A 22,419-nucleotide genomic window follows, 5' to 3' on the forward strand; every position below is an offset into this window, starting at 1 on the left:
AGTATCACAGAATTGTAGGGGCTGGAAGGTACCTCCAGAGATCATGGAGTCCAGCTCCCCTGCAGAGCAGGTTCTCTACAGCTCTCTGCACAGGTAGGTGCCCAGGCAGGTCTTGTATATCTCCAGAGAACAAGAATCCATAACCCCCCTGAGCAGCCTGTTCCAGTGCTCCATCACCTTACTGTGAAGACATTTCTTCACATATTGGTGCAGAACTTTCTATGATCAAGTTTATGGCTGTTTCTCCTGTTCCTACAGACCACTGAAAAGAGGTTGGCCATGTCTCTTTGATTCCCTCACTTAAGACATTTATAAACATGAATCAGATCCCGTCTGAGTCATCTTTTCTCAAGGCTGAACAGAATCACAGAATCGTAGGGGTTGGAAAGGACCTCCAGAGATAGAGTCCAACCCCCCAGCCAAAGCAGTTCCCTACACCAGGTCGCACAAGTAGGCGTCCAGGCGGGTCTTGAATATCTCCAGAGAAGGAGACTCCATAATCTCCCTGGGCAGCCTGTTCCAGTGTTCCGTCACCCTCACCGTAAAGAAGTCCTTGTGCACACTTGTGCAGAACTTCCTATGCTTCAGTTTCTGTCCATTCCCCCTTGTCCTGTCTCCAGACACTGCTGAAAACAGTCTGACCTCACCACTCTGCCCTCCACACCTTAGATATTTATAGACCTGGATCAGGTCCCCTCTCAGTCGTCTTTTCTCAAGGCTAAACAGACCCAGTTCACTTAGACTTTCTTTATAGGGGAGATGCTCCAGGCCCTCCGCCGGACTCTTTCCAAGAGATCCCTGCCTTTTTTGTTTTGGGGAGCCCAGAACTGGACACAGTACTCCAGATGAGGCCTTACCAGGGCAGAGTAAAGGGGGAAGATCACCACCTCGACCTGCTGGCCATGCTCTTTTTCATGCACCCCAGAATGCCATTGGCCTTTTTGGCCACAAGGGCACACTGCTGGCTCATGGCCAACCTGTCATCCACCAGGACACCCAGGTCCCTCTCCAGCAGGTCATCCCCCAACTTGTACCGGTGCATGCAATTATTCCTCCCTAGGTGTAAGACTCTACGCTCGCTTTTGTTGAACCTCATCCAGTTTCTTACTGCCCAGCTCTCCAGCCTGTCCAGGTCTCGCTGAATGGCAGCACAGCCTTCAGGCATGTCAGCCAATCCAGTTCGCTCAGACTTTCCTCATGAGAGAGATGTTCCAGGCCCTTAGTCATCTTTGTGGCCCTCTACTGGACTTTCTCCGGGAGATCCTGGTCTTTCTTGTACCAGGGAGTCCAGAACTGGATACAGTACTTCAGGTGAGGCCTGACCAGGGCAGAGCAGAGGGGGAGGATCACCTCCTGGCCACCAGGGGACACTGCTGGCTCACTGCCAACCTGTCATCCACCAGGACCCCCAGGTCCTCCACAGAGCTCCTCTCAGCAGGTCACGTCCCACCCTGCACTGATACTTGCTGTTATTCTTCCCAGGTGCAAGACTCTGCGCTTGCTCTTGTTAAACCTCATTTGGTTTAACAAAGCATTTCCCTAAGTGACAATAATATTTACACCACATCTTCCTTCAGACTCATCTCCTCTTACAGAATAAGAACATAGTTACAGATTGCTATATGCTTTGGATGTATCTAGTATACCTGTTGTTTGAATTTTTTGTCTTCACCCTTGCTGTCCTTCTCCTTGGATAATTTTGTTAGCTTCTAAAGTTCATTTTGAAGAATTGGTTTTCTCTTCATAATACAGCTGAGACAAGTGGGAAATCTGTGCTTCAGGGGATATTTCTGGATTGAGTGTTTTGATTGTAGTAAGTGGATGCTGAAGTTTTCATTCTAGATAAAATTTTCATTAAGGCAGTCTTCCTTTTTTTTTTTTTTTTTCTAACTGCTCCATATCAGCTTGTTCTAACCTTTAACAGTTGATTTCTGCAGTAGTAATGCAGTATTTATAACCTGCAAGGAAAGCTGTTCCTCCTCAGTTTTTCCACTGCTTCAGTGTCTAAAATGAGTATTGCTGTAGTGTAAATTACCAGGCTACATTACTTGTAGAATGGTGTTTCTGTACACTTTTGCTTTCCCTCAGTTCTTCCTGCATGTGCTTGCATGTGCTTGTTTTTGGCTGGTCTCCTTGTTTTTGTGATGGAATATTTGGTCAGTTGCATGCCTTCCTGATAGTGTAAGCTTTATATGCGTGGAGGATCCATGAAATGCTCTTAATTTTCTGCCGTGCCATATAGAATGGGAATCTGAAGGAAGACATGGTGTTCAGAGAACAAGTATGCTATTACCTCTTACTTACACCTGCATGTCCAAAAACAAGGACCACTTAGCCCTTCATAAGTTGGACAGATGAACACAGAGGGGAGAACAGCCTACCTAGAAATCTGTAAGCATTTAAGTTGTCTTGGAACAGTGATGCTCCGTAACCCAGCTGACAGTAATTGAAACAAAACATAAATGCCAAGTGTAACAGAGATGCTGATTGATGGTCAGCACTTCAGGACATTCAAGGCCTTAACTATTAACCTGCTAATGCTATAGGTGCTTGTACAGAAAAAATGTTGCGTAGGACCCATTATTAAACATTTTCATTTTAAATTGAGAGATAAACTTAACAGTATTGCTGCATTCTCATGTGGAAAAAGCTGCCCTTGTAAGCCTCTGTAACCTCATCCTTGCTAAATATATGAGGGTGTTTTAAAGTTTTGTTTTTATTTTTTATTGTTAAGATATTTGCTTACTGGCTGTTTCTTTGGATATGGATTTGTTATTACTGACCTGCCTTCCTTGTTCACTGTCACTTTGCCCAGTGGTTGGGCACCAGTGCATGGTGTCACCTCTAATAAAAGATATCTTGCATGCTTCCCAGGTGTCTTCAGGGTAGATCTGCTGGCTGACAGCTGACATGTCATATACATTCTAATGAATTCAAGTGCAAATCTCAAATCTTTCTTTGCTTTTTTGCCCCTTCTTCCTCCAAGATAAAATAAGGCTGTAAAATGGAGTACCAAACAAATAAAGCAGATACTGTTCCACATGTGGAATAGTTGTGTTTAAACTATGTACTATACTGGTTTAACACCATAGGTAGCCAACTATTACACAGCTGCTCTCGCTATCCCTCCTCTGAAGAACTTGTCTGTTTGGTAGGGACAAGGGGATTGGTCACCAATTGTTGCAGGCATAACGGGAAGATTTGTTGCCAATTAATAAGTCTAGAATAATAAGAACTAAAAGCAAATTAAAAACCCTTTTCCCTTCATCTATCTTGTACCTCCCACCCTGTACCCAGGGTCTCAGGGGAATGCAGATTGTATTCTGTCCGTAGTAATGCTTTGTTGTTGCCACTCCTTCATGCTCATTCTGCCTGTGCTCCATGTAGGAGCATCGTCCCATAGGATGCCATCCTTCCCAAACTGATCGTGCGTGGATTGGCTTCCCATGAGCTGCAGCTTTTCAAGGACATCATGGGCCTTTACTATAGGGCCCAGCCTTCAGGAGTACACCACTCCAGCATAGGTCCCCACCGGTGACAGCTCCCCTGCAGGCTCCTCTCCATGGGCTGCAGCTCTGGCCCATGGTCTCCTTCTGTGGGGGCTTGCTGTGGACTGTGGCCTCCTTCAGGTATCACCCACTGCTGCACAGTGGGCTCCTGCATGGGTTGCATGTGGAGATCTGCCTGGGGCACCTTCTGCCCTTCTTCACTGACCTTGTTGTCTCTGGGATTGTTCCTCTCTATATTTTTTTCACTCGTCTCCAACTGTTTCCCCACAGCAACTTCTACCCTTTCTTGAGTATCCTGTTGCAGGCACCACCAAGTGTTGTTCAGTGGCTCAGCTCTGGCCAGCAGCTGGTCCCTGTAGGAGCTGGGTGGAGCTGGCTCTTATCTAACTTGGGGCCTCTCACAGAGGCCACCCGTGCAGCCTCCCTGATAGCAAAACATTGCTGTAAAAGCCCAGTGAAGTACCAAGCAGTCTTAAGTACAAGTTTCATTATGGCTATATGAATTAAATTGAATGTACAGAATGAATCTGATGTTTGTTAAAATGTTTTTTCTGCGAAATATATAATTTTTTAGGAAGGAATAAATGAGTAGCTTTTTTAATCTCACGTTCTGACTTCCTTTTAAATCAGATACTTTAAGACTGTTCATTTACTTCAAGACCTCATTGAGACAGTTCAGAAACAGAAAGCTCAAACAGCTTCTCAGATACTAAAAAAGAAAACAGATGTTTATCTGGCCTTTGTAGTATATTCTTAAATTGGTGTATGTCAAGACTTCTGTAGCAAGAAATAAGTATATAATATTGATAGTAACTGCAGCACTATTTTTTACTTCTTCCCTCTCAATTTTTATTTTTTTTGGAAAGCACAAAGTTACTTTTCAAAGTAGTCAGAGCCACTGGAGGAGTAGATGTAATCTGGGGTCAGTTAAACTTCATGAGTAGAGAAATATACTTTAGTACCAGGAACTTAAGTGTTTTCCAAAAAATATTCAGACATAGTTATTACTGCAATATAAAGGGGCTTAAAACTAGCCAAAATCAGGGTCTTGGATAACAGCATTTATCTGAAGTGTCGTAAGTGACAGTTCTCATTAAAATGAATGGAAAAGGAAAACATAACTTTTTTTCAGTAGTGTTATTCTGAAACATGAAAGCTGGAAGGATTAAGCACTACATAAAAAATACAGTTCAGTATTTTATTACTATTATTTACTCAGCGTGGATCAGAGTACGATCTCTGAAAGAATGGAGTTGAACAGATAACAAGTCACATGAGTGATCATACACTCTATAAATTAAGCTGAAATGCAAATACTGCTGTGGAAGTAATGCCTCCTGTTTTTTGTTATGTTGGCTCATGATGTCAGAAGAGAGGGTCGGTGGTACTTCCTGCCAGTGTTCTGTTACATTTTGTTGCCACGTGACAGATGGTAGCAGAGGGACAAAGGTTGTCTGGCATGGAAGTGCCAATGAAGTAAAGGTGTGTCATTGAATTCCTGCATGTGGAAAACTTACATTCATTGATACTTGCTGAACATTTATGGAAACCAAACAGTGGAAGTGAGCACAGGGAGGCAGTGGATGGTGCATTTCAGCAGTGGTGACAGCAATGTGAAAGACAAGCCATGCATATTTTTGTGTGCAAGGTATGCAGGCCTTTGTTCATCACTGGTGAAAATGCATAGCTAATGGTGGTACCTATGTTAAAAATATTGTTTAGTAGTTGAGAATTTTATCAAATAGGGTTGTTGTTGTTTTCATGGAAATAAATAGGAGGCATTATTTTCAAAGCAACCTACTTAAATAAAAGGCACCACAAAACTTACCTATACATTGTGGAAGTGGATCCTTTAGCATTACAAAGCTTTCTGCTTAGTTTTCTATGTAATCCTGGATTAGAAAAGCAGTGGATTGTTTACTCTTAACCTTGTCTGAGATAACATTGTGCATCACAACGGGGTAGGAACTAGATCATCTTTAAAGTCTCTTTCAACCTAAGCCATTCTGTCATTCCATTATTGCTGGCCCAGTGAATGATCTCCCTGCTTCCTACTGCTGCTGGCTAGAGCCATCTCAGAAATGTGCTGAACGAGGCACAAAAATGGTCTCTACTTGTTTTTATCCAAATAAAGCTAGTTTCACAACGAATACTATTTTATTTTTTGTAAACACTTGTATGTATTTACAGCAAATCTCATTTCTAGGAATTAATGCAGAAATACTGAAAAGCCTTTTTATGTGTGTACTTCTGTTATACAGCTTGTTCTCTGGCAAAGAACTGAACAAACAGAATTGTAACCAGAATATCTGAACACAGAAGCAGACAAGATGTGTACTGTGGGTTTGGGTTTCAGAACTAAATTGGTTATAATGCATGTAATTGTGCAGTTCTTCTTAGTGTAAGAACAAAAAAGAAACTGGCTAACTTAATTAGAAATAAAAACCAGTTAATTTATTTAAAAAACATTTAGGCTACCTTTCACATGAAACAAATCTAGAAGGATAATACTGTAGTTCAAGGACAATAGAAAATAAGAGAATAGTTGAAAATAACTTCCATATTGATGTACTTTTAAGAGTTTCAGTCTTTCTTTGCAGAATCTTTCCATAACCTGAGACAAACCTCTGTTCACAGGAACCAATGCATAAATCCTGTTTGTGTATCTGGTGATTCTAATTCTCAGTCTTTGAATGTATAAGGAAGATTAGAGCATTATAAAGGAGTTTAACAAATTTCATTCAGTAATAGACAAGAGCTCTGATTCGATATGCAGAAAAAGCTAATGAAAAGCAAAATCTTGAAAAGACTTCATTGGAAGATTCAGAAGTTGCAAGAGGTGTATGCCTTTTGAGTGTCCTGGAGGAACTTCAGAATTAAGCTGAATCCAGCTGTTGCCAGTATATTATAAAAATCTTATTCAAGTTTTATGTTGGATTAGAGCACTAGTCAGCAGTGATCTTACGTTGGAGGATGAGAGACACTAGTTATGCTTTAGTTTGTAGAACTCGGCTTTAGATTTATTCCTTGTTCAGTAGGCTGAGGACAAAACAAATTTTTGGGGGGAAAAATAAAATTCCATCAAGAGTTAAGAAGATCTGAATGTCAAAAAGGTCTTCGGAAGTCAGACTGAATTCATAGTCCTTGGGAGAAGCTGTTGAAGCCTTAACTGATCAGCTCCACTTCCCCATCTTGCTGACATTGCTGCTGAGTGTATGAAAGTCTGTTCATCACTATATTGAATAAAGTGTGCCTTCCTGGTCAATTTGTTTCCATGGGTTTGTGCCATGTGTCATGTCGATCATACTAATCATCTGCTGTAACTCATGGTTTTCTCACTTGTGGACTGTCTTTAATTGTTACTTTGTTCTCTAGGGCTTCCTTTACTGCTCTGCAGCCAAGTTTTCCCAGTGTTTCCCTTTTCTTGTTCTTTACTTCTTATAATAATAGTCTCAGCTTTAACTGTGTACTTTCTCCTCTAAACTTGGCAACTACTCTGTGCTTCTGTTTTGATCCCATACGGCCCTAACCTCACCAATTCAGTTCACACCCTGTCAGCTCAAAAGGGAAATGCCTAGTCTGTCTATTAAGTACTGTGGATAATCATTTATTTTCTTTTCCTTTCATCTCCTTGTACTTAAAGAAGCTGGTTCTGAGGGCCTGTGGAAAAACATCAGGCTTCTCTGGAGCTTTTACCCAGCCTCCACTCTTCAGTTCACTTTGCATGATTGCCCTGGTCTTTTAAGGTGAATGACAAGTCCATAACTAAATCACTTTGCTTTCAGTTTGTCTATTTAATAGTCTCCTGCTTTCTTTCACTAGTCTTACATGCGATCTCAGAGTATTTCATAGATCCTGTCACTGCTTTTTTTTTTTTTTTTTGTGCTCCTGTACTGCATGTTAAACCTTCCGTTCCAAGAAGATAAAGATGATGACTCAGTGAAATTTCTAACTGTTTACTCAGATCAAATCCATGTATAGTTCCAAGTTCAGGCTGTTCCATGCAACTTACTGGTCTAAGTGCTTGTTAATTGTTTTCCTCTTATGGATATAACTCTTCTGTCTTCATGCTTTTGGTGGTGCAAATTTTGTAGTTCTTAAACTGTCTCCAATTGTATCTTCAGTATATATTACATATATACATATACATTCAGTATATATTACATCTGTGCAGGGGGAATGGACTAACCTGGTAACTGACTGCGTTGCCCTGTGTGTGTTCCCTTCCTGTGAGTGATCTCAGATCTCCATTTACTGGCGTGGCAGTTAAAAATGTGTGTACTTGCCCTAGTAATTTTTTCAACCTGTTGAATTCTGGGATGTATCAGCTCTTAGCAGGCAAGCAGTGAAAGGCCTACTGGCTCACTATTCAAAATAGCAAACACGTTGTTTCCCTCTTCACTGTCCTACTTAATCATTTGGTCTTGCTAGTAAACATTTATTGCTTACAGCTGTAACTCAGAGTAGACTTTTTTTTCTGCCAGAGTACGTACCTCTAGGATGTGTCAAAATCTCACACCATTCCCTTCAGAAGAAGGGAAGAAACCAACTCTCAGTCATTTAAATGTCACTGTATCTTTTTGGTACTTTGTAAGACTTAGGCATTTTGGTTTTATGCCTCTAAACAGGCTATTGCTTCTATTTGTTGTTGATCAAGCTCACCACCTTTGATTTTTTACTATTTGTTGTTAACAAGATGTATCATAGAAATTAACAGATGTTTGAAAATACTTTGTGGAACGTGTCGTAGCAATTTTAGCAAATGAACAGAGAACCTAGTAAGAAAAGGTTTTTTTTTTTAATGCAGGTACTGTGAGTTGTTAAGGAATAGAAAGTTTGTTGGAACAGTCTGAGCATGCCAAGTGCACTGCAGAGTTCTGTATTAATGAAAACTAATCAGGAAGAAGAAGAGCGTTGCTGTGCCTATTTCCATTAAACAAAGCGTATAATCCAGGAAGTTCTTTATGCTTGTTTTACAAAAACAAGTATGTCTATTGTTTCAGTTCTATTTCCTGGGTATAACAATATCCAGTTTTGCAAAATTCTGAAATAGTTTAGACTTCTTCCTTTGCAGAGTGAGGCTGTTCAGATTGTTATCTTTTTTCAAAACATGCAAGAAATGAGCTCTGAAAATAACTTTGTAGTTATCACTTGCAGATAACTAAAGGACCAATTACAAATGTTTGAGTAACAGGAAGTGTTATTAGAAAACATTGTTAGTTTGAAGTATGCATTCTCTGATAAAATTGAAGGATATTCAGTGAACATATGACACAATGTGAAATCAGTAGAGGCAGTATTTTTACAAAATGCGTTTTAAATTGGTGACGTTGCTGCTATGGATGTAAGGCTGTTGTAGACAAAAACAATTCACAATGTGCTTAGCTATTGCAAGGACAAAATCAACTTGTAAACAGTGAAACTGCTCCTAGGCAGGTGGTGCATAGTCGTCCGTATAGTTTATGTATCATGAGATTTTACCTTCTAGCATAAGGTAACATGCTGTCAAAGATAAGAAATTGGAAATATTCTCTCTAAAGGGAGAAAAGGCCTGTCTTCACTTCCTTCAGAAAGCAAAGCTGTTTCTTTTTTTAATGTTGTAATCTTTTTTTCCAAGATCAAGGTGTGATTTTAAAAGTACAGAGGTGATTCTGTGATATTAGTATTCTGTTCCCTGTCCAGTAAGCTTTTCAATAGTATTACTATCCTGATTTATGCTAGCAGGCAGTGCTTATGTAATTCTGTACAGATATTCATGTATAGGGAGTGGTAAGTGAACTACATACACATTTGAAGTGATGATGATAAACTCTTTTTTTTTTTTTTTTTTTGTGCCAGTATGATGAATTGGTTCCTGCATCCCTGACAACCAAATATGGAGGGTTTTATATCAACACTGGTACCCTGCAGTTCCGCCAGGCATCTGACTCAGAGGATGATGACTTTGCAGAGGACAAAAAGCATAGGCCACCGAAAGTGAGTGGTATTAATTGTGCTTTTTATACAGTGGGCAATGAATTAGGTGGGCATCAAAAAAGATTTGGTATGCTTAAATGCCTTAGATGAAGAGACTGAAAGCAGAGTGATATATGGTACTGCCTTACTGCAGTCTCTGTTTTGTGGCTATTGCATAAGCATTTAGGAAATAAGTCAGGATGCCCAGATGCCCATAGACTGTCCAGTCTTGGAAGATTAATCACCTGTTCAGGCAGGCTTACAATTTGTGTCCATCCATCTTAAGTAAGTGACACATAACTACTTAGTTATATAAGAATTTTATTCCTAAAATGAAAACATAATTTTTCCAACATTACTTTTGTAATTCTGTAGAAAATAGGATTTTAAATGTTCTTGATACTCAGAATAGCAGTTAAAAGAAAATGGCTGATAAAATAAATCCACAACATAGAAATAGCTATATTAAAAGATGTATGTGTATGTCTGTATGTATATGCTGCATGTTTCACAAAAAGCGTACTGTACTGTGTGCTGAAAATTTTTTCGTACAAGCCCTTATGGTGTTAGGATTTGTATTTGTAACTTATTGCTGTGCTGATAAAACAGCAGTGTTTTGACTGTTGCTGCATAACAACAGCGCAGTATGAAGATTTTTTTTCACCCCCTCCCTTCCCTTCCACCATTCAGCTTTCCCAGCCAGCCTCAGAAAGTAAGCTAGGGATGGCCAAGAAATTTGGAGAGGCCACTGATCTGAATAGCCAGAAAAATATGCCATATTGCATTATATAGGAATGGAGAATTTGGTCTTCCAAATTCTACACAGAGAGGCTATGTGACAGTCTACTTGTACCTCAAAAAAAGTAATGTTGGAGAATTATCAGTAACTGGTATTATTGCTGTGAATCCAGTTGTACTGTTTGCTTTCACACGCATCAAGATATTTTTTATGGTTCCCAATTGGAAAGAGTAAGGAAAATTAGATGTTTCTTGCTATAAAAATGTTTTTTGATGGAAGAATTATTAAATAATCCTGTATTTAATTTGTTTTGTAGATAGCAAAGTTAAAAGAAAGTGAAGATCGTGGAATGAAGAAGCGCAAGCGGAAAGATGAAGGGATGGAAAAGGAGAAGAAGCCTCGGAAAATGAAAGTTCCTAAGCAGTTGGGGTAGGTTTCTTTCTTTAAATAAAATACTGAATTGTATACAAAGTATGTTTCTGAGATTTTCATGCCATGGTGAGATTATTGCAGCTGTTTAGGATTTGGTATTGTTAATTCATATTTAATAGCTAATAGATTTTGGTCTGGAATGTTTTCGGGGTTTTTTTGCATAAACATCCTCCAGATTAACTTTCAAAATTTTGGGGGATGAGAATGAGGGAAAAAATCAATTATGGAAAATACAGAAATTTTGAGTCTGTGAATAGTATTATCAATCATTCTTCTACACAGAGTTTTCTGATAGTAAGAATTACATCTTTGTTTTCTACCTTCTAATGAAAAATAGCTTCCTATCCCTAGATTTCTATTCTGGGAAACTGTAAATATAGCTTCATTATTTTACATATTTCTTATTAATTTTTGTGTACTTTCCTGTGTTTTGAGGCTAGCATGGAAGGTTGATAGCCTTGTAAGATGATAGGATTTTTAATTGGATTCTGGAAAACTCTCCTTGAGTGAACATAGTCTTATTGTAGATATTCAGTTGGTATTGAAAACCTGTTTTGGTTGTTTTTTTTTTAATCAAGTACAAGGACTGGGGGTTAAACGTTCAGTTTGAGTGGCATGTAAATGTTGAGCCTGCATGTAAAAATACTTAGTGGAGTGAATTTTTTACATATATGTGGCGTGCCTAAACTTTAAGTAACCTGCTACTGTTCTGGAGTCTGATAGGCAAGTTTGTGTTCTAGCAGTGTCCATCTCACTGTAAGTCTAACTTCAAGTTGAGAAGTGTAGATGAGAAGTGTAGTGTAAATGAACTTTTTCTTGAGGTATATGTAACATAGTTAAAAACAACGACAACAACAAAACAGAGCTTCAGTTGAAGATTGTGAAATCATATGACAAGCAGGGGTTTGAGGTAGCTGGTGGAAGAGCCTGAAGATGGAATAGTTCTAAACTCCCAGTGTTTTTTTTTTTTTAATAGTTCTAAACTCCCAGTTTTTTCAAGGCCTTAGTCACCTTTGACAAAGTCATTTGCCATTCTAATGAAATATTTCTTTCCTCCACAGAGTAATGGCCTTAAATTCACACAAGTCTGAAAAGAAGAAAAAGAAATTTTATAAAGATTCGCTCTCTCTGGCTGCCATGATCCGTAAATTTCAAAAGGAGAAGGAAGCCATGAGGAAGAAGGAATCTAGTCCAAAACCTCCAGTGACTATTGCGACCTCTACCCCTAGTAAAATTCCTTCTTCCTCTCTCAGTGCAGGAAATGATATCTCTGACTTGAATCTTAAGATCAGCGATCCTGTCCTCTCCATTTTTGGTAGCACAAATGAACGTGATCTCCTGCAAGAAACTGAAAGTGCCCTGGAGATGTTGGGAGACATTGACTTTGACAAGTTGCTTGATGGCACTTCTGATGGCAGCCCAGTATCTGAGCTGTCAGGAGAAAATGGAAATGTCACTCATGCAACCTACACCTCTCAGGTCATGACACCCAAGCAGGTGCCTGCCCTCCCAGAAGGTCTGCCTATGCTACTTGAAAAGCGCATTGGAGATCTTCGAACAGTAAGTATGAACTCAGTAGTGACGGCTTGCAGTCAAGAATCTGAGAGAAGGAGGAAGAATATTTAGGATCTGAGTTGTCATCCTTGAATTGCTGGTTGAAATGCTAAAAATGTAGAATTAATGTCAGTGGTTTTATTTATACTCAGATAAAAATGGACCTAGAGGTGATGCACCTCAATAGTTGAGACGGTGTTTGTTTCACAGTGGAGACAAGGTTTTCTACTGAATCTTAACATGTTCAACAAATTGTAATGTTTTATTCCATAATGGGAATATCACTGTTAATTTTGACTTGAATTAGTTACTTAAATTATTAATATTTATGAGTTTATGCTTCCCCACCAGTTTAAAGAGGAAGCCTCAAATACTATTGTAGTTTACAATCTAATGTCAGTCTGGAATTCTCCCTTTGTAACACAAATTACATGAACTTCCCAGTTTGAAAGGTGGGGTTGGAGGGGTGGGAACTGAGTGGTTTCTTCTGAAAGGTTGCAATGGAGTCTCAAAAAATATTAATGAAAAACGATAAGTTCCCAGCTTACAAACATCCCCATAGCTTACTGAAAGGGCTCAGAGCTGTTAAGATATTATATGCTCCTTGTTTCAGTTGTGGATGTTATGTGAATGTGGAGAAGAAAATTGTTATTTGATTGTTCAGATTCTGATCTTACCTGTGCAGTTTTTCCTTACTCAGAATAAAGTGCAGTTTTTCCTTACTCAGAATAAATTGCAGCTTTTCCTTACTCTAGAGTAAGTTTTATAGTAGTAGTTAAACTGCAGTTTTCTTCATAGTGACAGCAGCAGAGCTTGCTCTGCTGTTACTTAAACATCATAGTTATCATTACTCAATCTTAGCTGTATATAAACATTATAGAATATTCTTAGTTGTTTTAAGATGTCCATAGCTAAATATGAATGAGGATTTGATTGTCACTAAAGTGAGTGAGAGGATTGTCAGCCTTCAAAATTTCAGGTTAATTTTTCAATAAGTTTCTAGCAAAACAGCAGTAGAACTGGATTAGGCCAAAATTAAGGAAGTGTTAGCTGCCTGTCCCAACTTCACGCTATTTCATTAAAAAGCCCCATCCAGTTGGAAGAGAGGTTTTCCAACAGAAAACTGAATTAAAGTTAATTCTACGGTCGTCTATTTCTGGTCATGTTTTCTGGAAGTTTGGTGCTGGCTGAGCAGAGCAATACTACATGTAGACTCGGGGAAGAACTAGACTGTGTAGTGACTTAAAGACTGCAGCTTCCTTGCCTTCTACAAATTGCCTTCAACTGGCATGTTATCAGTGACAAATGAATTAAAAAAAAAAAGCTCCTATGCAGTTTTTTTCCAGGCATTTATCAGATTCACATCTTTAGTGCTCTTTAATGCAAAGAAAGGTAAGCTATGTTCCATGAATGGAGTTATGATATATCTAGGTAAGAGATTAAAAAAAATTTAGGAAGACGCTGTCTATATACAATGAAAGCTTCCTGATCTTCTTGTGTAAATTAATGTCTTCTAGTTTCCTAATTGTGTAATTCTGAATTACTGTGACAGAGGACAATACTGCACACAAAGCAGGGAGGCAATAAAATGCCTGTTCTCTGTTGTGATGGTAACTGTCAAGACAGTCCATCTCTGGAACCAAAAATCCCAACATTGATAGCAGTGTTTCTTGAGTCTGCTGATTTCATCCTTTTCAAAGACCAGAAGCACTGTTAAGTATGATAACGTAACGATGAAATTGTTTTAAGATCTCCCGGGACTGGAAAGCCAAAATATCTTTCCTTCCACTTTATATAGACTAAAAGCTAATAACCCTTGTGTTAATTGTTCTTAAAGATACTGGATCTAAGACTTTCAGACTTGTCTTGTTGGTATCTTATCACTTGTAAACATCTATAACTTTTCTTGTTTTTTTAGCAGAGAAACTGCTTCAGTAATCTTAAAACAGATAGTGCCATCCCCCCAGCAGATGACATTACAGTAGAAGGTAGTGAGCGGAGTGCAGTCCTTACAGGAACTAAAAAGCCTACAGTATATGTTCTGAAATGGTAAACGATCAAAGACAGTTGTCTGCTTTACAGTTTCTGATGGAGTAACAGACTCCTATTTTACTGTGCAATATAGAGTTCACAATCTCAGAAAGTATTTTTTCTAACATAAGTTACAAAAAGGAAAAACAGTAAGTATTTAATAATAATGGAAGAATTTTGTCAAGTTAACACTTGCATTTATTTATAATATTGACCTATGTTGTCAGAAATTGCTAACTAAAATTCTTTAAAGACAAATTAGAGCTTTTCTCATTTGGCTGCTCAGCCACATAGTTGACTGCCCACAGTATTTGTCAGACAGTATGATGATAACATTTTTACGTAAATTTCTGTAAGGATATACTTTTTCAGCTTCTTCAGATACTCACTCTCAGGTCCCATTGCTAGAATGTCTGAGACTGTAAGCGTTAGAAGTTTTTTTTTTTTTTTTTCCCTCTTCCGTGGATCTCTAGAGTGGAAGAAGAGTAGACAGTTTTTACTGATTTTTTTTGTCTTTTTGTTTTTTTATTATTTGTTTGTTTGTTTTTGTTGAACAGTGCAAGGAATTGAGTTGGCATTTTTGTGGCTGTTTGTGGACAGTAAGAATCGAGGCGAAAGAAACAAGGATAAAGGAATTCTACACAGGCATTCCTGAGAGACTAGTAAAAACTTCTAATAAAAGGAAATGCACACATGAGTTAACTTGCTTTTTTCCTTCCTTCCCAGACAAAAATACTGAAGAGTTAGTGGGGAAGATTTTCCTGTTTTCATGCCCCAAAGTTGGAGACAGTGCTCAACGGCACCAGAAAATGGGGATGAGACATACTCATAGCATACACAGTTCCATTGTAGAAATCACATGGAAAGGTTTAGATGCATCCAAGAAAGGCTAGAAAACTGTAACTGGGCAAGGTACATAAACAGAGGAAGAAACTGAGCCTTTTATACTTGGAGAATGGTGATATGTTGACAAGTTATACAGGGAGGAGCATCAAGCAATGCTGCTTTTTTTAAAGCCGTCAGTACTACTGAGATAATAAAACTGCACTCCCTGTGTGGTTTTTTTTTTTTAGGGTTATTGAAAAAACATCAGCAATCCAGGCAGATTCTAAATAGAGTGATTGTGTGCACTAGAACAAAGAGTTATTTGAGTATGATTGTAACCTGCACCTTTTCTAAGTAGTTAAGAATAGCGGACTTTTTTTCCTAGCAATGCTGTTCACTGAAAAATAAGAGTATGATATAGCTGTAAAAGTAAAGCTGCAAATGTTGAGATTAAAATGACATCCGTGAACTTCTGAATATTTTTTTTTGCTGTATTTTCAGGCTGCCAAGATGTTTGATGAAGAAGGCAGGAAGAAGTTTTTCACACAAGACATGAATAATATTCTGCTGGAGTAAGTGCTTATCTGTACAACCTTTCCTTTTTGGAAATGGGGTGAAAGGAAAAGTACAGAAGAGGAAGTATTGTTGAGTTTGTTCCAACAAAGCCCTTAAAACTCAATGAAGGTAGATCAGTCTGAGCTAGTAATTAGGTAAAGAGACTTATATATGAATACAATTCCTGTCATGACTATCTGTCTGTCTTTCTCCACTGTAAAGTGTTTTGTAGTGCCCTGTGTCCTTGACTTCATGTGTAAAATTCAACAAATTTGCCATTTTTTCTTGCTGTCCCACATCTTCATAAATCAAAACACCTTTAGCTTTCATGAAGAAAAATGCTGACTCTTCCTATTCTATAATCCTTCAGCTAAGCATTTAACATGTAAGGTTTTATGTCTTTAGTAATATTAAGTAATAAAAAGAAGTAATCTCTAGAAGACTAGCAGCCAAAATATTACCAATATTGATGTGAAACTGCAGGAATAAATAAAATTCGGATAGCAGCATTCAGTGTTGCTGGGGAAGTATGCATCTGAAAGTCTTTTTTTGGAATGGTTTCTTACCATTAAGACTACTTTTTTTCTAAAAAGTTCGTTTAACAAATCTGACAATATATCCCAGGCTGCTATTTGAAGTATGCATAGCTAGAATGTTATGCATACGAAGCTTCATTAGGTTTTTGTTCAGTAGTCATCTTCATCTTGGAGTACCTCACTGGTTGGCTGTCTCTTGTTTGTTTGTCAGTATTGAGCTACAGTTACAGGAGATAAATCCTGCCATCCGCAATGGAGTGTACTCTCACCTTGAGGCTTTTGTGCCATGCAATAAGGACACACTGATAAAGCGTCTGAAGAAGTTACACCTCAATGTCCAGGTAACGGGGGGGAGAGTAGCTCCAGTGTGAGTCAAATATGTAACAGTAAGGATAGAATGCAGCAGAGTAGAGCAACAGCCATTGTCTCAAGTAAAGGAAAAGATTCTGTATCAATTGCTAGATCAGCATAAATGCTTTTTTGTCTGCTCTTGTCACTACTTTAAGGACAAATATTTTAAGTATTTTAGTCTTTCCTGTTCTGGGAATTAAATGCTTTTGTATTGAAAGCTGGATAGTTTTACAGAGTAGATAAAAAGCAAGAGAACTAGAGAGCCACAATTACTGTGGTTATGACAGACTAAAAATTACTGTTGCATTCGTTTTTGTGTTAGGAAAAAAAATGAGTATATGGATTATAGATGACCAGCCTGTAATATTTGTGCATGTATGCTGCTTCTAAATCTTACAAGTACTTTGCTTCATTTGCAGCTTCCTTCCTCTTAAAGATTGTGTGTTTCAGTTCAAAATTAAAAAAGGTTTCTATGATCTGAAGGGTCCTTAAATGGTTCTTTAGATGAGATTCAGAACTAGATCTTGCAGAGGATCTGAGGGTGTGAGAATTCAGAACCTGCTGAGTAGGAAATCAATTTCATATGCTATTTCTACACTAAGCATTAAGATATAATACAGGATATAAAACAGGACTGAGAACACAAAGTTGGAAGATCATAGAATCATAGAATGGTTTGAGTTGGAAGGGACCTTAAATATAATCTACTTCCAACCAGGATGTGGTTCCAAGGTATGGAAGAGAATTTAAAATGCAAGGAAGTACATATTTTTATTTCAGCTTAATTTTTGGAATTCTTAATATCTGGAGACTAATTTAAATTCATAGTCCTTGCCTTTGAAGCACGTAAAAAAATTATTTCTAGTAATAATCTAATACATAGGCAATTGAATACATAGGTTTTGATCATTACTGAAGATACTATTACACTACAGAGTTTTTGGAGACTTCATTCATCATATACTTTTTTAAAAATATAAGTGTTCATCAGTCAAGTCTTTTTGCTTTTTCCCTGAGGTTTTATTCCATATTTTGATTTGGAAGGATTATTAAATGAGATTGTTATAATGTTTTGGGATGTTCATGACTTGTTTCCTTGTGACTATCTTTCATCGTTTCTGGTCTCAAGACTGTATTAATTGTATGAGAAATTTCAAATGCATGCATTAATATTTCCAGTGCTAACTATTGCCTGCAGCAGTACTTTCTATGTGATGTTTGAATCCTGTTCAGTACAACAGTATAGCCTATTGGGAGTGAGAGAGAAATAATTTCAGAGCAATTATCTTATTTTTATATTGCATCTGATAGGACTAATTTGGTGTTTCTTTTATCGCAGGATGACCGCTTGAGAGAACCACTGCAGAAGTTGAAACTAGCTGTCAGTAACGTCATGCCTGAACAGTTATGCAAATATCAAGAGGATTGTCAGGCCCGTAACCTAGCTAAGAATGCCAAGTAAGTATTTCTGGGATCTGCATGTTCACATTTTAGAGTTTACCTGTAATCATGCTTCCATGTCCTTCATTCTCTGAGCTCAGCAAAGCATTGAGCTCTAGTTGAGTTGTACAAAGTATATGGTATTGTTTCAGTGATGTCATCACCTGACTATAGAAAGAAATTTCATTAACTGAATGAAATAGATTTTGAGAGAAAGAAATTGTGAATTGTGAGAAGGAGATTGGGCATAATCAATGTGCTGGACTAATGAAAATAGGAGCATGTGTTCAAATTCATAATTCTTCTGGTTTTTTTTATATTTTAGTTGTTTCCCGCATGGTTAACTGATTTAGTCTCAGAGAAGCATTAGTAGATTAATCAGCATCTTTGCATTTCCCAGGAGAAAGCACTACATTAAACTTAGAGTCAGCATCCTTGGGATCCATACAGTGTGTCGTCTTTATCTATATTGGAAGATTGTGGAGCAGTGAGGAGAGGGAGTAGATAAAATGTGCCCTTTCAGGGAGGGTATAGCTAGAGTGTGAAGATGGATCCTCTTTTTACTTAACATCTAACACAGTACTTCTTCAATGAAACATTTTATATGTTGTATATCTATAAAGAAAGCAATTGTTTTAAATGTAGGTTGCAAACAGAAGATGAACGAGAGAAAAATGGATCAGAGGAAGATGATGATGAGAAACCTGGAAAGAGGATTGTGGGGCCCAGAAAGAAGTTTCATTGGGATGACACAGTAAGGTGAGAAACTACATTTTCCACCAACATTTTTTCCTGATCTCGTGTTAAAGTCTTGGCAGAGAGTGTTGTTACATAGTATTGTTTAATAAATAATCATTATCAGAAGTACATGTGTTTAGAAGTTTGGGGAAATGTTAAGAGGCAAAATAGGCAAGCTAAAATGCTGCAGTGTAAACATGCTTTTCTTTAACTTGAAAGGCAAGATCATCCCATGCCCAACCCTTTTTTCATTGCTTGCTCATGTACTTTATCCAAATACAGGAGAATTTTCCTGGACACAGAACCATGGGCTTTTTGAAGCAAAGAATAGAGGTGTAAGCAGAGTTGCACCTGCTTCACACCATTCTGGGGATGTCACAAAAAGCTGTCACTTAGTGAGTGGTAAAACTTGGGCTACAATAGAATAGAGAACCAAAATCGGGTGTGCTGTTTGGGCAAGTTTCCCAGTCCTTGGGAAAGCCAGCATCCAGACTGCATGAATCTTAACCCATCCTGTTACCTTAGAACACAAATTCTGTTGTCTCTTAGGAACAACACACCCATCTGAAATGCTGAATTCTCCTTTTTGTTTCCCAGAGTAGCTTTTACTGAAAAATTAGATTATTTAGATTATTTGAAGAATATCAGGCTTTTAACCAGACAGATCCCTCTAATTTAGTACTTGCTTATGCAAGTTCTAAATTGATTTTTGAACAGGTATAAATATTAGTAAAAGGGGCTGCTGAACTTCTCACTTTGAATCTTTTTTTTTATCTATAATGTGTTAAGAGAACAGGGAAGCAAGTTTCATGGAATATATCATGTATACTATATATTTTTATGGCTACATTTTGTATTATATATGCTGATTACATATATATAAATACAGCTTTAGCTGACCTGGTGTTTTGGTTTAACCAGGATACTTGAAGAGATATTTAAAAATGAGTATTTTAATCTGTTTTTAATTTCATGAGGCTCAGAAGAGTCGATGTTACTTAGCTCTGTCCACTTTTATATTTTTAAAGACAATATCCATGCCAGAAAGTGTTCTGTTGAAATAATAATTCAGCGTAGAACAGATTTCACATGCCTTCAGACATTATCTGTCTTGAATGAGATCAAGATTATTGTGAGCAAAGTGAGAAGATTTTTCAGTTAAAAGGAAACAAAGATGTAAAACTAATTACAAAATCATAAAAGAAATGAGCTATATGGTCTGCTGAGAACAGGAGAACAGTTGTAGTAGCAACTTGTGTGATTGTTGATTTTTTTTAATTGAAGTTAGTTGTTTCTATGGGAAAAAGAATTGCTTGTCAATGAACAGCAGCTGTACAGTATCAGTGTTCCTCATTCTATTTGTGCTGAGCTTTTGAAAAGTTGGTATCAATATATTCATTGTATTCTCCTCTGCAGATCTTTGTTGTGTAATCTTGTCAAGATCAAGCTAGGATGCTATGAACTAGAGCCAAACAGAAGTCAGTCTGCTGAAGATTACCTCAAGACCTTTATGGAAACAGAAGTGAAACCACTTTGGCCTAAAGGCTGGATGCAGGCAAGGTAAGATACCTGCTTTTTACATCCATTCCTTTCAGTGTTATTTTATGAACCTTATTTATTGTGATGGGTTTAACTCAAAAGTGTATTTTTAATACTTCAAAATTGTCCATGGAACTGGCATATTTTAAAAGAATGAGTTTTTTTAGAAATGAAGTTTCTATTCTTTTTTTAGCTCTCAGGCTTGCAAAGATTTTTTTTTTTCCATGGAGATCTGTTTACTTTTGTCATCTGCTGGAAACTGTATTTGCTGAAGTTTGTAGTCCCTGATGCTCCTTTTTCTGGAGAAATATTGAGAGAAGAAAGAACAACTGTTTGGGAAGCTTTACCTGTGACGTAAAATGATAGAAAAAGCAGTGTTGCCTGTATGTTTTAAGCAGTCTGATGAAGCAGTGTTACAAAAACGTTATAAGTTGGAATTTCAACATCAGATTTTTAGAAGACACTTAAGTTGTTGTGCTCTTATTTCTTGTATGCTATTGGGATGCTTTATGATGATGCATTTCAAAACGTACCAATTTCTTGATCCATATGACTTGAGAGAACAATTATGTAAAGGGATAGAAATGAGATGAGAGCAGTACCAGTTATTGTCAAATTTGACAAAGTTCTCAGGCATTATGAAGTGCAAGAGGAGAGACAAACACAGATGAGATATTCTTTTCTTCTGAAGCACACATTGCAGAAGACAATCTTCCCTCAAATCTAGACCTAATTTTAAAACCTAAATAATAGAACAATACTAACAGTTTTGCTGAGTAATACTTCAATTGCAGATTAGTCAAATCAGCATTGAGTTGTGAAAACTACTTAGGTGGTTTGTAGAATAGTCAGTGTAGAGGATAAGGATGCAATAAGCTGCTTGCTAAGTACTGCTGAAAGGAACAAATGAAATTTTACACTCCATGGCATACAGCTGTTTTATTTCTGCTCAGGATTTTAACTTTGTGTGCTAAATTTGCTGATAAATATACTGATGAGAAGTCATCTGTTCTGAGATTTTATTCAGTTGAGATGTGGAATCCTGGTTTAGATCAGGACAAGATACAGAGAGATCAGTTGTGGTAGTAGTGAAGTAGTCAGATGATAGTGTGAGGTAATCCCAGAATACAGTGAAGCATGTCAGAATTGTTAATTTGAAAGCCATAAATGGTTCTCTCCTATTCATGGAATAAGTGTGCTGTAAAGTTTCATAAGGTTTTAAACCAACTGTAAAAGTGGTTTCAGTAATAAAACAAACTGTCATCCCTTCCAAACAAACAAAAACAGCAGAAAACACAAGAGCTGCCTTAACACCATCAAGAGTTACCAGCAACAGTTCATTTACCAACTGTACTGTTTGGATACCATAATTTTTGTGTTTACACACTGTTTTTGCTGTATTTGAATTGAGAGATTGCTTTAAACACTGGAAGAGCTTGAGCAAGCATATTTTTTTAAGTTTTACCTTTAAGTCATTGATTTTTTTAGATCTAAATGTAATTTGTATATTACCTTCATGATTCTGCTTGATGTCTGAAGGAGGTATTACTTCTAGTTTTCAATCTTTGTATGTATATTCCCTACTTTGATCATAATGATAAAATCTTAATTCCAGGAAGGTACTTTCTGTTATTTGAAATCTTTATCTCGCTGCCTAAATGCCATAGACGGTGACTAAACTGCACCAGTCTCAAAGCACAAATGTCAGCCATCTTGTTAAAACATATTAAGCGTAATGGTTAGAATTGGAAGAGGTTGTATCATCGCTTTCAGTACTTCTGTCAGAAAGCTGCATGTTCTTACATGCCACGGAAAGCAAAACGACTGCTTTTATTCTGTCAGTTCTTAAGAAAAATAAAAAATAAAAAACAACAATGATGTGTGTGATGTGCACCCAGCGCACAAGCTCTTACAATGGCACAATGGCTTCTGACAAGCTTAAAATAAGTGTTTGCATAATGTGTGTGTTTATATCCTTATGTATATGCATATATCCACACAGAATGGCTTTTACCTTCTAAAATTGAAGTTGCTTTCATGGAATGGCTGAAGTGAGAAGGGACTTATGGTGCTCATTTTGTCCAACTCTCCTCCTCAGATTGAACAAGCTAGAGCCCAGGATCACGTTCAGATGACCTTTCCACTGCCTTTCTGGGCAGTTATGCATGGAAAAAGGAAAAGCAAATATTTCTTGTAGCATTCAGTAATAGTTCAT

At 37.6% G+C, this 22,419-nt stretch overlaps 1 protein-coding gene across 1 annotated transcript in view; it reads left to right on the forward strand.

The window, feature by feature from the left end:
• Nucleotides 1-22,419, forward strand: part of UBN2 (ubinuclein 2) — a 58,353-nt gene that overhangs the window by 13,292 nt on the left and 22,642 nt on the right. The window contains exons 4-11 of the mRNA XM_031552086.2: nucleotides 9,348-9,485; nucleotides 10,520-10,632; nucleotides 11,697-12,195; nucleotides 15,547-15,617; nucleotides 16,348-16,477; nucleotides 17,827-17,945; nucleotides 18,573-18,686; nucleotides 20,082-20,225. Coding sequence (XP_031407946.2) covers nucleotides 9,348-9,485; nucleotides 10,520-10,632; nucleotides 11,697-12,195; nucleotides 15,547-15,617; nucleotides 16,348-16,477; nucleotides 17,827-17,945; nucleotides 18,573-18,686; nucleotides 20,082-20,225 — 1,328 coding nt within the window. The remainder of the gene's footprint in view (nucleotides 1-9,347; nucleotides 9,486-10,519; nucleotides 10,633-11,696; nucleotides 12,196-15,546; nucleotides 15,618-16,347; nucleotides 16,478-17,826; nucleotides 17,946-18,572; nucleotides 18,687-20,081; nucleotides 20,226-22,419) is intronic.

This window comes from Meleagris gallopavo, chromosome 1 (assembly GCF_905368555.1).
Source record: "Meleagris gallopavo chromosome 1, MGAL_WU_HG_1.1, whole genome shotgun sequence".
Lineage (NCBI taxonomy): Eukaryota > Metazoa > Chordata > Aves > Galliformes > Phasianidae > Meleagris > Meleagris gallopavo.